The following is a 13,208-nucleotide window of genomic DNA, read 5'->3' on the forward strand; positions in this document are numbered from 1 at the left end:
AAGTAACCTATGTTCTTGTTCCTCTCTTTAATCCGCCAGATTGGGGCGCTTCAAGCACTCCTCTTTTCAACGAAATAACTACATCCAAATTGGCTCCAATGAGTAGCATTTTTAATTTGCTGGATAAAAATATTAAATAGCCGCTGTTTATTTTTGTGCAGTTCATCCTGCCGCCAGGTGACGCCATCGCTGTACCTGAAGTTCTTAGTTATAGTTCCTCCGATAGCACGAGAGGCACTTTTGCTCTTTATTCAGAAGAGGGAGCTGTTGCTCTGTCTAACGCTATATGTTGCCGCACCTACAATTTTGGCCTCAAGTGCTCGCCGTAGTTTTCAGGGACACTCGAGGAAGATGGCGGTGGCTGCAGCGGCCTCAGATGTTCACGTCCGGATCTGCCACAATGAACTCGTGAAGTGCGACCTGGAGATAAAGGCAGCTATACAGGCAGGTCCAATACAGTAATTGCAGAATATAGGGCTGCTTTCTACATTTTTTGCTGCGCCGTCGCCAAGCCCCGGTCTGCAGAGGAAAGGCAGCAACACGGTTGTGAAATAGACAGATGTTATATTTGTGCTGCTTTTCCCAGGGTAACGTATGCATGTCATTGGCCTTCCACCCCTTCCTCCCCCACCCCCCGGGATTTCAATGATTTCGAGTTACAAGAAAAAGCATATGCCCCAGAACATAAACTGCAGTAGACATTGTACGGTGTAACAAGAGAGCAAGCGAGAGGATTTTCATAAAAAACAACTGGAACATCTGTCCTCCAACACTTTAGTACGGCTGTAATTTACAGTGTGGTTCTAAGGGTTTCTGAGACTTGCACCCCACCGATAATTTACGGTACGTGCCACGACCTTTCACATTGGGTACCGGCTGAGCTGGTGCAAGACTCGTGTACTGCCAGGCGCCCGCTTTCAGAAAGACAAGAGACAGGGTATAAAAGTGTGATCAACAATTCTAAAGGTATCTAGGATGCGGTGTTCTAGACAAGAAAGTCTGCTATTCAAAGCCATGTCATTTGTGTTACCTTTAGCATCCACCCATTATAACATTCAAGGCAAAACATCTACTTCACGTACTGAAAAACTGTTGCACCAAGCAACTGTACCCCTTGTTTAAAAGAGCCATTTTGACCTGCCCAAACGTCATCTCCGCAATACGTGGATAATATGCTTATGATTTACATCAGTAGCATAAATGCACTGTTTACATTTCGATTTTACAATAGCTAATTCATTTTTTAAGGTGTTCAAACTATCAGGAGGTGTCTTCAGGACATTATTAAAAACAAATTAGGATTAATAAACATCTTAAGTGTCATCATGTGGATCATATATGCAAATACGCACTTCACTCGTGGCTTAGCGTTACACAAAATAAATGAATACGTTGCTTATTTATTGTTCTTGAGTTAGGGTGGGTCCTTTCATTCCAGGGCCTTTTCCATAGAACATCATGCGTGATTTAATGAGCATTGAACTGCTCATATGACTTGCACTCCATCATTTATTTGGTGAACCTGGCTACTATGAGTGGCAGTGGTCCTGATGAGGGCATAGTTGTCTAGTTTTCTCATTTCCCAGCTGTGACATTGCTATGTTTTTAGTGTGTTTGAGTGTCATTTTAATGTTTTACTTGTGACAGTTTGAATAACGCATGAATGGAACCGGGCAATTATGTTTATATAAAGAGCTTATTTTCAGAAAGTATGGCCTTTTCTGGATTAGAATGGTCTGGAAGGGCCTCAGTTGAGCTGACACAACCTGGGATGTTTGGTACAAGGACGAGTAACAGTGCAGTATCAGTGGAGCAGAGTACAATGACTTGGATCCTGTTGGCCACAGCCCGGCAGCTGAAATTCGGGTCTTTCTTGCAGTTGCGGCTGGTGACATTTCAAAGTGGTGGGGCGTAAAAGTTGGGGATGAGTGCCCTGTGGCGAGCGATCCCGACTGTGGGGGGATTTTTTTTTTTTGGGGGGGGGGGGGGGGGACGGGCGGAGATGGTGTTTCTTCCCTGGGAATTTTTTTAAAAAGAAGTGGGCAAATGAAATGGTGCATGTTCAAGCAAATTTGAGAAAGCAAGCAGGTTTATAAATCAGTTATGATAATGGAAACTTAAAATATTGAAACACATAAAAATGCATATCTTACTGAATTAAAATTGTTCAAGTTAGTGTAGTGTGTACATTCAAATTGTGCAGTGCATCAATCAAGCTTTGTAATTATTACCTGCACACATGGTTGTCTCTGCACTGCATCTGGTTGGTAAAGCTGAAAAATCTCCCCCCCATATTTATTATCTTAGAACAACAAGCATGGGTATTGCAAAAAAAAAAAAAAAAAACAATATGTTTTGAGCAAAATGGTAACAAGTTGTACTTAACTATGCAAGTACATGTATATTAAATGGTAGGATCATATGTTCTCTTTATAAGAACCTGTCTGATATTTACTTAATTCAGTGTAGTTGTGACATTAAGAGATTTCATATGATAATGGCATAGCTGCTTAATCAGCATATCAAGAAAACTTCTTCTCAGACTGAGATAAAAGTGCATTACTGCGACTATACATTTGTACTACTGCCTCACTCATTCTTCTATTTCCTCTCTTGTATCCTGCCTCTATCTGCTTCTCCCCTTTTCTCGCCATCTTTATCTTCTCACTCGCCCCTTGCACTCATCCTTTCCCTGCCACTCTGTGCTGCTCTTCATGCTTCTTCTCCTCAACAATTACATCTCCCCGTCATCCTCTAGTTTCTGCAATTCTCCACCTCTTTATCCACCCATATTTCTTGGTCTCCTCTCATTTACCACCGCCTTTATTGGTCTTGTTGTATTTTCCCCTTTTCTTCTCCAGCTCTTCTTTGCCTCACTCGTTCTTTTTCTCTCATTATCTTTTCTCCCACTTGCGCTCTTCTTCTTTCTCCCGTTCCACCTCGTTCTCTCGTCCCACCTCGTTCTCTCAAGCCTCGTTTTCCTCTCTTCATTTCTCATACTCTCCCTTTATGCCTCTCCTACTTATTCCTTTTACATTCCCAAGCTCCCCCTCCACCAAATTCTTCCCACCCTCTCTCCCTTTCACCCCCCCCTTCTCCAATCCTATGCCCATTGTGCTCTGTATGCCTCTCCCCATTTCTCCATTTATCCTATTTTTTCTCTCCTCCTCTACTTCACCCCTTTCTCCATCTTTTCCCTAGCCCTCCTCTCCTCCATATTTTTTAACTTGTTTCCTTCCCCCCTCCTTTCTCTCTTATGGTCTGCCTCCACCCTCATTCTCTCACCTTTCTTCCTCCTTCCCTTCCCCCTTTTTCCTCTCTCCTCCTTTTCTCCTATTTTTCTCCCTTTCGTCTTCTCCCAGCTTCCGACCACCTTTCCTGGTTTCACAGAAGTTAAACAGTTATCTTTATGGAGAAAGGTCTTGGGTTCGGCTCTGGCTGTTAGCAGAACTTTGAACTGGGCCGCCCACACTAAGGACACAATAGATGTGTGTTGGCGAGTTACCATTATGTACTACAGGTGACTGAGAGCAGATACCATCATACTGTCCACACCACCTCCAGACATTGGCCTTACTGATAAGAGGGAGATGGAAAACAATTAGTGCTTGCCGAACGCAAATTCCAGAAGGTGAGGGAAGAAACAGAAGAGCCAAAAGGAGGCATAAAAAATATCTCAATCAATTAGGAATTTGTAAAGCACACTACTCACCCATGAGGGTCTCAAGGCGCAAGGCAATAAACAAATAAAAATCAACTAAATGAACACAGACATAATTAAGGAACTGTGCTAGTGAAAGGAAATACAGATCCCACGCTGAGTTACGTGCTACAGCAGCCAGCGTCAACGTTGACTAAAACTCGGGTAGCGCCATTGCCAAAGGCTAGTTTATCTAATTAGCCACGAAATGACGAATTTAATTATAAACACTCATTTTTTTTACCTCCCTATATTATTATTTTTTCTTTTACAATATAGTGAACACCTTAGCAATTAGTAAACCATACTACTGACCAATTCAGACAGGATGCATGTAGATGTGTCCACTCCACTCCAGACAAAAGGGGATCTGTGCTGAGATCAACATGATCACCAAGGCTCAAAGTCATTGAGTCAGAGGAGTCAAGTGCATGGCCGCAAGGTCAGGTGTGGTCTTGCCCGTCGTATCTCCACCGCTCTCGTGTGTGTGCAGTGCCATTAGCAATGCACACAAAGAGGAGAGAAATTATGCTCTGTGGACAGGATCCTCCCGTGCCTCATGTGCACACCACTGCTCCAGAGGCCTAGTAACTGCATCTCTTCAGCCTATCTAGACACTGCTCCTTTGCTATCAGCAGAGCATGAGAGCAGCACTAGGATTGGCTTGAGCAGGCAAACTTACTAGGAGATCTGTGACTGGCTTTAATTCACCCCGGTTTACAAATTGCACAGGTAGAGACTCCTGTAGAGGGTTCTCTAATGGGCATATCGGGCTGGAGAAAAGCAGCAGTCCAACCCGACATGCACACTTTGCGGGCCTATGGAGGCTTGCTGTTGAACATAGTGTCTGCTTTCAATATGGTTTAAACCCCACCAACTCAGGCCCACATGCACTGGCTTTCAGGCTGCCTCGGGCTCAATAGAACAACTGGCCCACGGCTGAAAGCTCACTGCTGCAGCCAGAATGAAATGAACTTGTATAGGTTTATTCACATTTATTAGGGGGACGAAGGGGGAGCAGCATATGAGTGGAGCAAGGAATTGCCCCTGCTATCTCGCAGCTTCTCAGCCTGCCACAGTCAGACACGGGGGAGAGCAAAGAGGCAACTCAGAGCAACTAGACTTCGCAGCATGGCTCTTGTCACCATGAACAGATAATAACCTGACAGCCTGACTTTGGCAGTCCACCAATAGTATTTCTAGCACCATATTATCCCTGTGGTGAAGAAAATTCCACTGGTGGATTCTCTCCAGATTTATAACTTCCATCCAGAGTCAGCAGATGCTGCAAATGCTACCTTCTTCTAGATCAGTCCAATAGACTGCAGCATCGCAATGCAACTAAGATGGTGTGCTTGAGGCCCTAGCCGTCTTTCCTTCTTTACAGGGATGGAGACTCCTAGCAATCTCAGTCCTTTCTTTCTTCGCTAACCTTCCCATTCCCTGTTCCTCTTACTTTGCCCTATCTCCTTCTTTCCTTCTGCTTCCCACACTCCTACATTCATTCTTTCTTCCTTTCCCGATGGCTTGGTATTACTGTACCTCTCTCTCATTTGCTGTAACCTTCCTCTTTGATCCATCTTCTCCATTTTGTCTCTTAGTCCTTCTCCCTCTTTTCTTCCTCATCGGTCGAATTCTCTAGCACTTCTTTCCCTCCTTTCTCCTCTTTCACCCATCATTTTCAAGCTCATAGGTTCCATTGTCGCTTTTGCTAGCTAAGAATGGGAATTGGACAGCAAATTCAACATTGCTACAAAATGAGTATGGTAATCATTTGAAATTCTTGACATAGTGAGAACTCACATGTCAAATGCCATCTGTATGGGTAAACAGATATTTATCTGCGCTAATGTGCCTTTATACAGAACAGACTTAACTCAGCCTCTAACTCTTTGCTTTTACACTGTGACCAATTAAATGCCATACTAAATGTGACACACAAAAAAAGGGGAGCACACTGCCTCACACTCCAGCATAAAATAGCCCCTATGCATCATGGTAAATGCAGTCATTTGATTTAAAGATAGAGACATTTTTCAAAAAGTCTTTCACCTTAAGTAGGTGCAGCAAGTGCCGTATCTCTGGACACGTGTTTCTGGCTTTCGGCCGTCATCAGCAGAGAGAAAATATATCTGAAGGGGTTGCTTGAAGTGCCGCCGAACGTCTTCACAGGTTTTTGTACCACTCAGTAGGCGAACAGGTGCATCACCAGAGCTCGTCAGCTCGTAGGCTCACGGGAGCCGTCAATTAGACACACAAAAAAAGGGGAGCACACTGCCTCACACTCCAGCATAAAATAGCCCCTATGCATCATGGTAAATGCAGTCATTTGATTTAAAGATAGAGACATTTTTCAAAAAGTCTTTCACCTTAAGTAGGTGCAGCAAGTGCCGTATCTCTGGACACGTGTTTCTGGCTTTCGGCCGTCATCAGCAGAGAGAAAATATATCTGAAGGGGTTGCTTGAAGTGCCGCCGAACGTCTTCACAGGTTTTTGTACCACTCAGTAGGCGAACAGGTGCATCACCAGAGCTCGTCAGCTCGTAGGCTCACGGGAGCCGTCAATTAGACACACAAAAAAAGGGGAGCACACTGCCTCACACTCCAGCATAAAATAGCCCCTATGCATCATGGTAAATGCAGTCATTTGATTTAAAGATAGAGACATTTTTCAAAAAGTCTTTCACCTTAAGTAGGTGCAGCAAGTGCCGTATCTCTGGACACGTGTTTCTGGCTTTCGGCCGTCATCAGCAGAGAGAAAATATATCTGAAGGGGTTGCTTGAAGTGCCGCCGAACGTCTTCACAGGTTTTTGTACCACTCAGTAGGTGAACAGGTGCATCACCAGAGCTCGTCAGCTCGTAGGCTCACGGGAGCCGTCAATTAGACACACAAAAAAAGGGGAGCACACTGCCTCACACTCCAGCATAAAATAGCCCCTATGCATCATGGTAAATGCAGTCATTTGATTTAAAGATAGAGACATTTTTCAAAAAGTCTTTCACCTTAAGTAGGTGCAGCAAGTGCCGTATCTCTGGACACGTGTTTCTGGCTTTCGGCCGTCATCAGCAGAGAGAAAATATATCTGAAGGGGTTGCTTGAAGTGCCGCCGAACGTCTTCACAGGTTTTTGTACCACTCAGTAGGCGAACAGGTGCATCACCAGAGCTCGTCAGCTCGTAGGCTCACGGGAGCCGTCAATTAGACACACAAAAAAAGGGGAGCACACTGCCTCACACTCCAGCATAAAATAGCCCCTATGCATCATGGTAAATGCAGTCATTTGATTTAAAGATAGAGACATTTTTCAAAAAGTCTTTCACCTTAAGTAGGTGCAGCAAGTGCCGTATCTCTGGACACGTGTTTCTGGCTTTCGGCCGTCATCAGCAGAGAGAAAATATATCTGAAGGGGTTGCTTGAAGTGCCGCCGAACGTCTTCACAGGTTTTTGTACCACTCAGTAGGCGAACAGGTGCATCACCAGAGCTCGTCAGCTCGTAGGCTCACGGGAGCCGTCAATTAGACACACAAAAAAAAAAAAACTACCTACAGAGGTGAAAGACTTTATTACTTTCGGAATGGACTACGAATTCGACTGCATTTACCATGATGCATTGGGGTTGGACTTTGTTGCTGGAGTGTAGGCAGTGTGCTCCCTTTCTTTGTAATTTTGTCTTTGGACGGCTCCCTTGAGCCACGGCTGACGAGCCTTGGGAGGCACCTGTGCGCCATGAGAGGTACATAAACCTGAGAAAACATTTGGCGGCATTTCAAGCAAGCCCCTATACCATGCTGCTCCCTGCTGATGATGGGCTAAACCCAGAAACACGTGTACAGGGATAAACAGCACTTGCTGCACCTACAGAGGTGAAAGACTTTATTACTTTCGGAATGGACTACGAATTCGACTGCATTTACCATGATGCATTGGGGTTGGACTTTGTTGCTGGAGTGTAGGCAGTGTGCTCCCTTTCTTTGTAATTTTGTCTTTGGACGGCTCCCTTGAGCCACGGCTGACGAGCCTTGGGAGGCACCTGTGCGCCATGAGAGGTACATAAACCTGAGAAAACATTTGGCGGCATTTCAAGCAAGCCCCTATACCATGCTGCTCCCTGCTGATGATGGGCTAAACCCAGAAACACGTGTACAGGGATAAACAGCACTTGCTGCACCTACAGAGGTGAAAGACTTTATTACTTTCGGAATGGACTACGAATTCGACTGCATTTACCATGATGCATTGGGGTTGGACTTTGTTGCTGGAGTGTAGGCAGTGTGCTCCCTTTCTTTGTAATTTTGTCTTTGGACGGCTCCCTTGAGCCACGGCTGACGAGCCTTGGGAGGCACCTGTGCGCCATGAGAGGTACATAAACCTGAGAAAACATTTGGCGGCATTTCAAGCAAGCCCCTATACCATGCTGCTCCCTGCTGATGATGGGCTAAACCCAGAAACACGTGTACAGGGATAAACAGCACTTGCTGCACCTACAGAGGTGAAAGACTTTATTACTTTCGGAATGGACTACGAATTCGACTGCATTTACCATGATGCATTGGGGTTGGACTTTGTTGCTGGAGTGTAGGCAGTGTGCTCCCTTTCTTTGTAATTTTGCCATACTAAATGTACTAGGGTTCTGCAGCCGTCAGAAGGAATACTGAAATATTCAAGTGAAAATGGAGTAGTTTTTGGAAGTACATGACCGTGGTAGCAACCACCATGTGAGAACTCCAAAAGGAAAAAAGTTACCGGTTACCTCAGTAGGCATTATTATGTGCCAAGACTGCCTGACTGTTGTGCACACTCAAAGTTCTTTATTAATGTAAACAAGATGTTTTTCTGAATCCAACCATTATAAAGTGGGATGATGCACAGCATGTGAGTTCAAAATAAGTTCAAATGTGTAATGGTAAGAGTGATTTGGAGAGGAAAACATGGATGGCTTGAAAGGGCCCAACTAGCTGATGAAGACGGGTAAATTGGTGACACGGAATAGGGCATGGAGGGATGCAACTGGTAATCAGAAGGATAAACGGAAGGGTGGGGAGGGCAGCACAAAGGGATTCTCTGGAGTTTAGAGTACCTCTTCTCTGTAGTAAGGTGTACTTGGATCATCTGTGTAAATTAATTCACTAGATAAGGAAATAGGTGTAGTGTGCATTCTTGGGCCTGCCTCCTCCTCCTCCTCCTTTAATGCCTCCCACTCTGGAGGCATGTTTCATCAACGTTCTCGAGTTGTGCAATAGGCTGACCAGAAATTATAGATTTACCAGCACAGTCCTATCATCTAGGTATCTGCCCCTGCGTCCTAATGGTTTTCTTCAAATCACAAACATATCTCTGTTTTGATAAAGGGGTTGAGGGAAGCTGTGTTTAAAATGTTCCTCAAGCTCACACTTTCATCGGACCATCTCTTGATGTGTTGGAAAGGTGAAAATCTACTTACAAACACAGCTGTGTTCAGAAAGAAAGACGCGGTCGTAGTCTAGCTATTCAAGTGGCAAGTCACACAGGTTGTCACAGCATGTCAAACTTTTGTAGCATGTGCAGTTTCACATAACCATTGAAAAAAACATTTGTTTTTTGATTTGGAGACCAACCATTCTGGAAAACAAATAACTGTAAGAGGCCTGCGTCCAAGAAGTAAGGTCAGATAGTTGGCCCCAGTGGCTCAGCAGACGCTCAAGGCTCAGATTCACAACCGTAACCACATGTTAAATCAGCCACTCAACCCTTACCACATGTTAAATCAGCCACTCGTAATGTGCCGAAAAATGCAATGTTAAAATGGGTCATAAAATGTGTTATACAGATGGCATTTGATATGGCAGTTCTCATCATGACAAGGATTTCAATCGATTACCCTACTCATAGATTGTAACAATGTTTAATTTGCTGTCCAATTCCCATGTCTAGTTACTAACATCGAAGATAGGTTCCAGAAACCATGGCCAACTTTTCTGTTTGATTTTGACGTTTTGCCTTGTTTTCACTTGCAGGATATCCGGGATTGTCCAGGGCCTATGAGTAGACTCAATGAATTAAATGCAAACATGAAGGAGAAGTTTCAGCACCAGCGGCTCAAACTCCAGGTGGGCACTAAATGTGTTGTTCAAGAGTTTCTTGTTAGCTGAGGAACACTGGAGGAAGTGGCTCCCAGCTGCTTTATTTTCAGTGACTTTTAAAACCTCTTCCATTTAGTAATTTTTTTAATGTTTTTTTGCCTCCCTCCCCCTCCATTTTTCAGTGTCAGATGAAGAAGGAATATTGTCTGTGTGAACACATTTGACAGGATCCATTACATGTCTCCCCAGGTGCCTCCTGATTGGGCCAAAGGGCAATATTCATCTGTTGAGTTGAGTTGCTTTTTGTCTGTTGAACAAACTCCGTCTGTGTCATGCACAAACTCATTCAGATAGGCATTGTCAATTCCTTGATATTGTCTCCTGTTAGACCATATATAGTAAGCTGTGTTCTATTAGAGTTGTGCAGGCTCTGTGCCAATCTGAATTGCTATCACATGGCTGTCAGTCATCGGTGTTTCAGAGTACCCTGTGGCTTTCCTGAAAGGGGTGCTAAGGAGTTATATGGATCACATGTTAACTTTGTCTGGTGAATTGTGAGCTTTCATAGAGTTATCACAGATTCCAGTTACGGGGTGAGAAATAGTTGCAAAGCAGCTTGAGGCAGTGAGTATAACAGAATATGTATTGCCACTAGTCATCTTTTATTCTGTAAATATATGCCATCTTTGCACCACAAGGCCGAAGATATGTCCCTAGTGCTGCAGGGTACTGATTTTAGCACTCTTTTTTTAACTCAGAATTTTTTTTAATGTTGTTTATATTATGTTTTGATGGTAAGGTCACTCATTGTAAATCCTCTGTGCTCTACTGTTATTGAATTGTGATATGCCTCTCTTTCAGAGACCAAGGTTTGTTCTACTATGATCTCAGTACCCTTTTTCTCCCACCCTCTTCTACTGGTGTTTTATTGCTAGAATTCTGTTAATTTTGAGAGGCAACTGTCTCCTCAAAAGAGTTTTGACGAGACGCTGGGGAATGCACGAGCTCTGCTTCATCATTATGTAAATGTGTAAAATGTTGTGTCCGCCTTACTTAAGTTTGCAGTCACAGCTGCATTTTTAAATGGTAGGTCCAACATCCCACCTTTCTTCAGAATTCCTTATTATCTCACATAACATCCTCTCATTTGATTTGTAGATGTTACTTTTATTTTATAGAGAATATTTCCTGTGATTTGATTTAATTGTTTGGAGTGACAAGTAAAAATGGCCAGTTCAAAAACAGTCAACCATTACTGCTTAAGTACTGATTCGTTGCCACACCTATCCGACATTTCCCACTAGTGTTGCTTGAGCTGCCTCTGTCAGGACGGTGGGCTAAACCAGGACAGTAATGGAAACAGACCAGTCCTTTCCAATGACTACTATTTTACAGGCTTACCAATACGCATTGAAGTGCTTGGACATAGTTGTACTGCGTCCTGTGCCATTTGCAATGGGCTCTGGCGGCCTTTTGTTTTGGGACTACCAAACTTGAATGACTGCTAACAAAGTTCAGCATTAAGATCACTGAATACTACAGTTATTTAGTTTATTTGTAGACACTGGCAAAAATGAGTTTAGTAAGATGACTAGAAGACACAGGCATCCATTGACAGCATTAACGTCTGCAATCACGGTTTCCAGTGTTCATTCCGGTCTGTATTCATATTTCAAGGAATTGGAGCAGATGGCCAAAGAGCAAGATAAAGAATCTGAAAAACTGGCGCTGCTGAAGGATGTTGAGAACCACAGGAAACAAATGCTCAGGTGGGTGATCGTGCACTCTGGGTAAGCACATTGCATTTGAGCATCTCATGAACGTTTTGTGATTAGAATGGCCTAATGCCTCCCTTTACTTGATCGAAAAGTTATAGACTGGCCTGAAACTTGTCTCTGAAACTGGAAAGCACCACTCCTTGAGCAGTACAGTGGTCCTGGCCGCCGGCCCCAGTTGAGCAAAACTTGTGATGCGTTGCTCCGACAGTCTCGCTCATGTTATGATCTCCCGAGTACCAGTCCTTCTGCTAGCAACCTCCCTTTTAAATTGCTTAAAACAAAAAGGGCTTGATCTCTGCGGATGTCTGAAGACTGTTTTAAATATACCTAAACCATGCCCGTTGGTAAGGCCACAGTACTTTAGAAAAAATCACGGTAATTAATTAAAGAAGCTAGCAATTAAGAGCTGTGTAACCAGGCTCTTTGAAATCATTTCGGTGGATCACAACTAAAGGGTACGATTGCGAAACAGATTCATTATGGTGGAATATATTAAGCGGTTTAAAGATTACAAGTAGCTTTTCTGTGGTGCAAAAATCAAGATTATCAGTTTAAAATTTATGTTAAGAGGAAAATGGTGAGATATAATATGTATTACTTCTGAACTAGCTCTGAATTCATGGGCGGTATATTGATGATTTATTTTGATGTAATCGCCACAGTTTTACTTAAAGCAGCCTTTAAACCCAGAAATTAGATATGCAAATTCAAAGCTTTATTGAATAGTTACTTAAAACCATCGCAATGCTAAAAAAAAGTTAAACAGCAAGATTATAAGCTCATGCTTGTCACTCATTGTGAAGTTTAATTAGTTAAATTATATATACTAGAAATACAAGTTGCAGGAAATCTGCTTGGAAATCTGCAGTACCTTCCCTGACCACTGAATGTAAAATGCATGGCTATGGATAATCTCCTGTAAAAAATAAAATAGCAATATTCATTAGGTCAGTGTGCTTCGAATTCCTTCCTAAATTTCAATCTCACATTGTTATTGTACAAATCCCCATGTTAGTTGGTGGGTCGTCAAAATTGCCTTTACTGCTAGAGCACAGGTTCATCTGCGCAATCTAATGAAGGATTTTTTTTTTTTAGTATCTTCGTTCATTTAATAACTTGGTACAGCAACATATTATGTGCATAAGGGACTCCTTGCTGTTGTTGCAGATTTCACAGCGGTTAATAGGGTTTTGGTTAACCCAATATTGCCAGAGCTCCCCCAATAGAAATAAGTCTATACCTTTATCTTAGAAACTTCATTTTGCTAAAAGTCAAAAACCCATTTAGCAGTTACCACTGCTGTGTATTGGCTTTCGAAGTGCTGATCACTAAATCAGCAAGTTTTCTTTAGGCAAAGTGTTGTATTGAAATATGCTACTCGAAGAGTTGAATAAATTAAGGCTTTAATGTCTGAAGCCAATAATTACATGTCCGCTCCAGTCTGGCGTCAGCTGTCGTCTGCCAGCACTCTATATTCCATATAGAACGCTAGCTTAGATAGCAACAGCAGAACACCACAACGGAGCCTAACAAAACACATGCCCCAGTTCTGCACACACAAAGTCCTTGGGCCATTTTGGTGGTTTTCGCTCTCTCTCACTCCTTCCACAAAATTGGTTTAATTCAAACTTACATTAGATTTTTTTCCTTTCACAGTACTTCCTTCTTCCA

The 13,208-nt window shown here is 43.1% G+C and overlaps 1 protein-coding gene across 1 annotated transcript in view; it reads left to right on the plus strand.

Moving 5' to 3' along the window:
• Positions 1 to 328: 328 nt before the first annotated feature.
• The window catches only part of BNIP1 (BCL2 interacting protein 1), a 50,196-nt gene continuing 37,316 nt past the window's right edge, over positions 329 to 13,208 (plus strand). The window contains exons 1-3 of the mRNA XM_069244655.1: positions 329 to 444; positions 9,694 to 9,786; positions 11,437 to 11,528. Of these exons, the coding sequence (XP_069100756.1) occupies positions 352 to 444; positions 9,694 to 9,786; positions 11,437 to 11,528 (278 nt within the window). The 5' untranslated portion in view covers positions 329 to 351. The remainder of the gene's footprint in view (positions 445 to 9,693; positions 9,787 to 11,436; positions 11,529 to 13,208) is intronic.

The sequence above is a fragment of the Pleurodeles waltl genome, chromosome 7 (genome assembly GCF_031143425.1).
Source record: "Pleurodeles waltl isolate 20211129_DDA chromosome 7, aPleWal1.hap1.20221129, whole genome shotgun sequence".
Lineage (NCBI taxonomy): Eukaryota > Metazoa > Chordata > Amphibia > Caudata > Salamandridae > Pleurodeles > Pleurodeles waltl.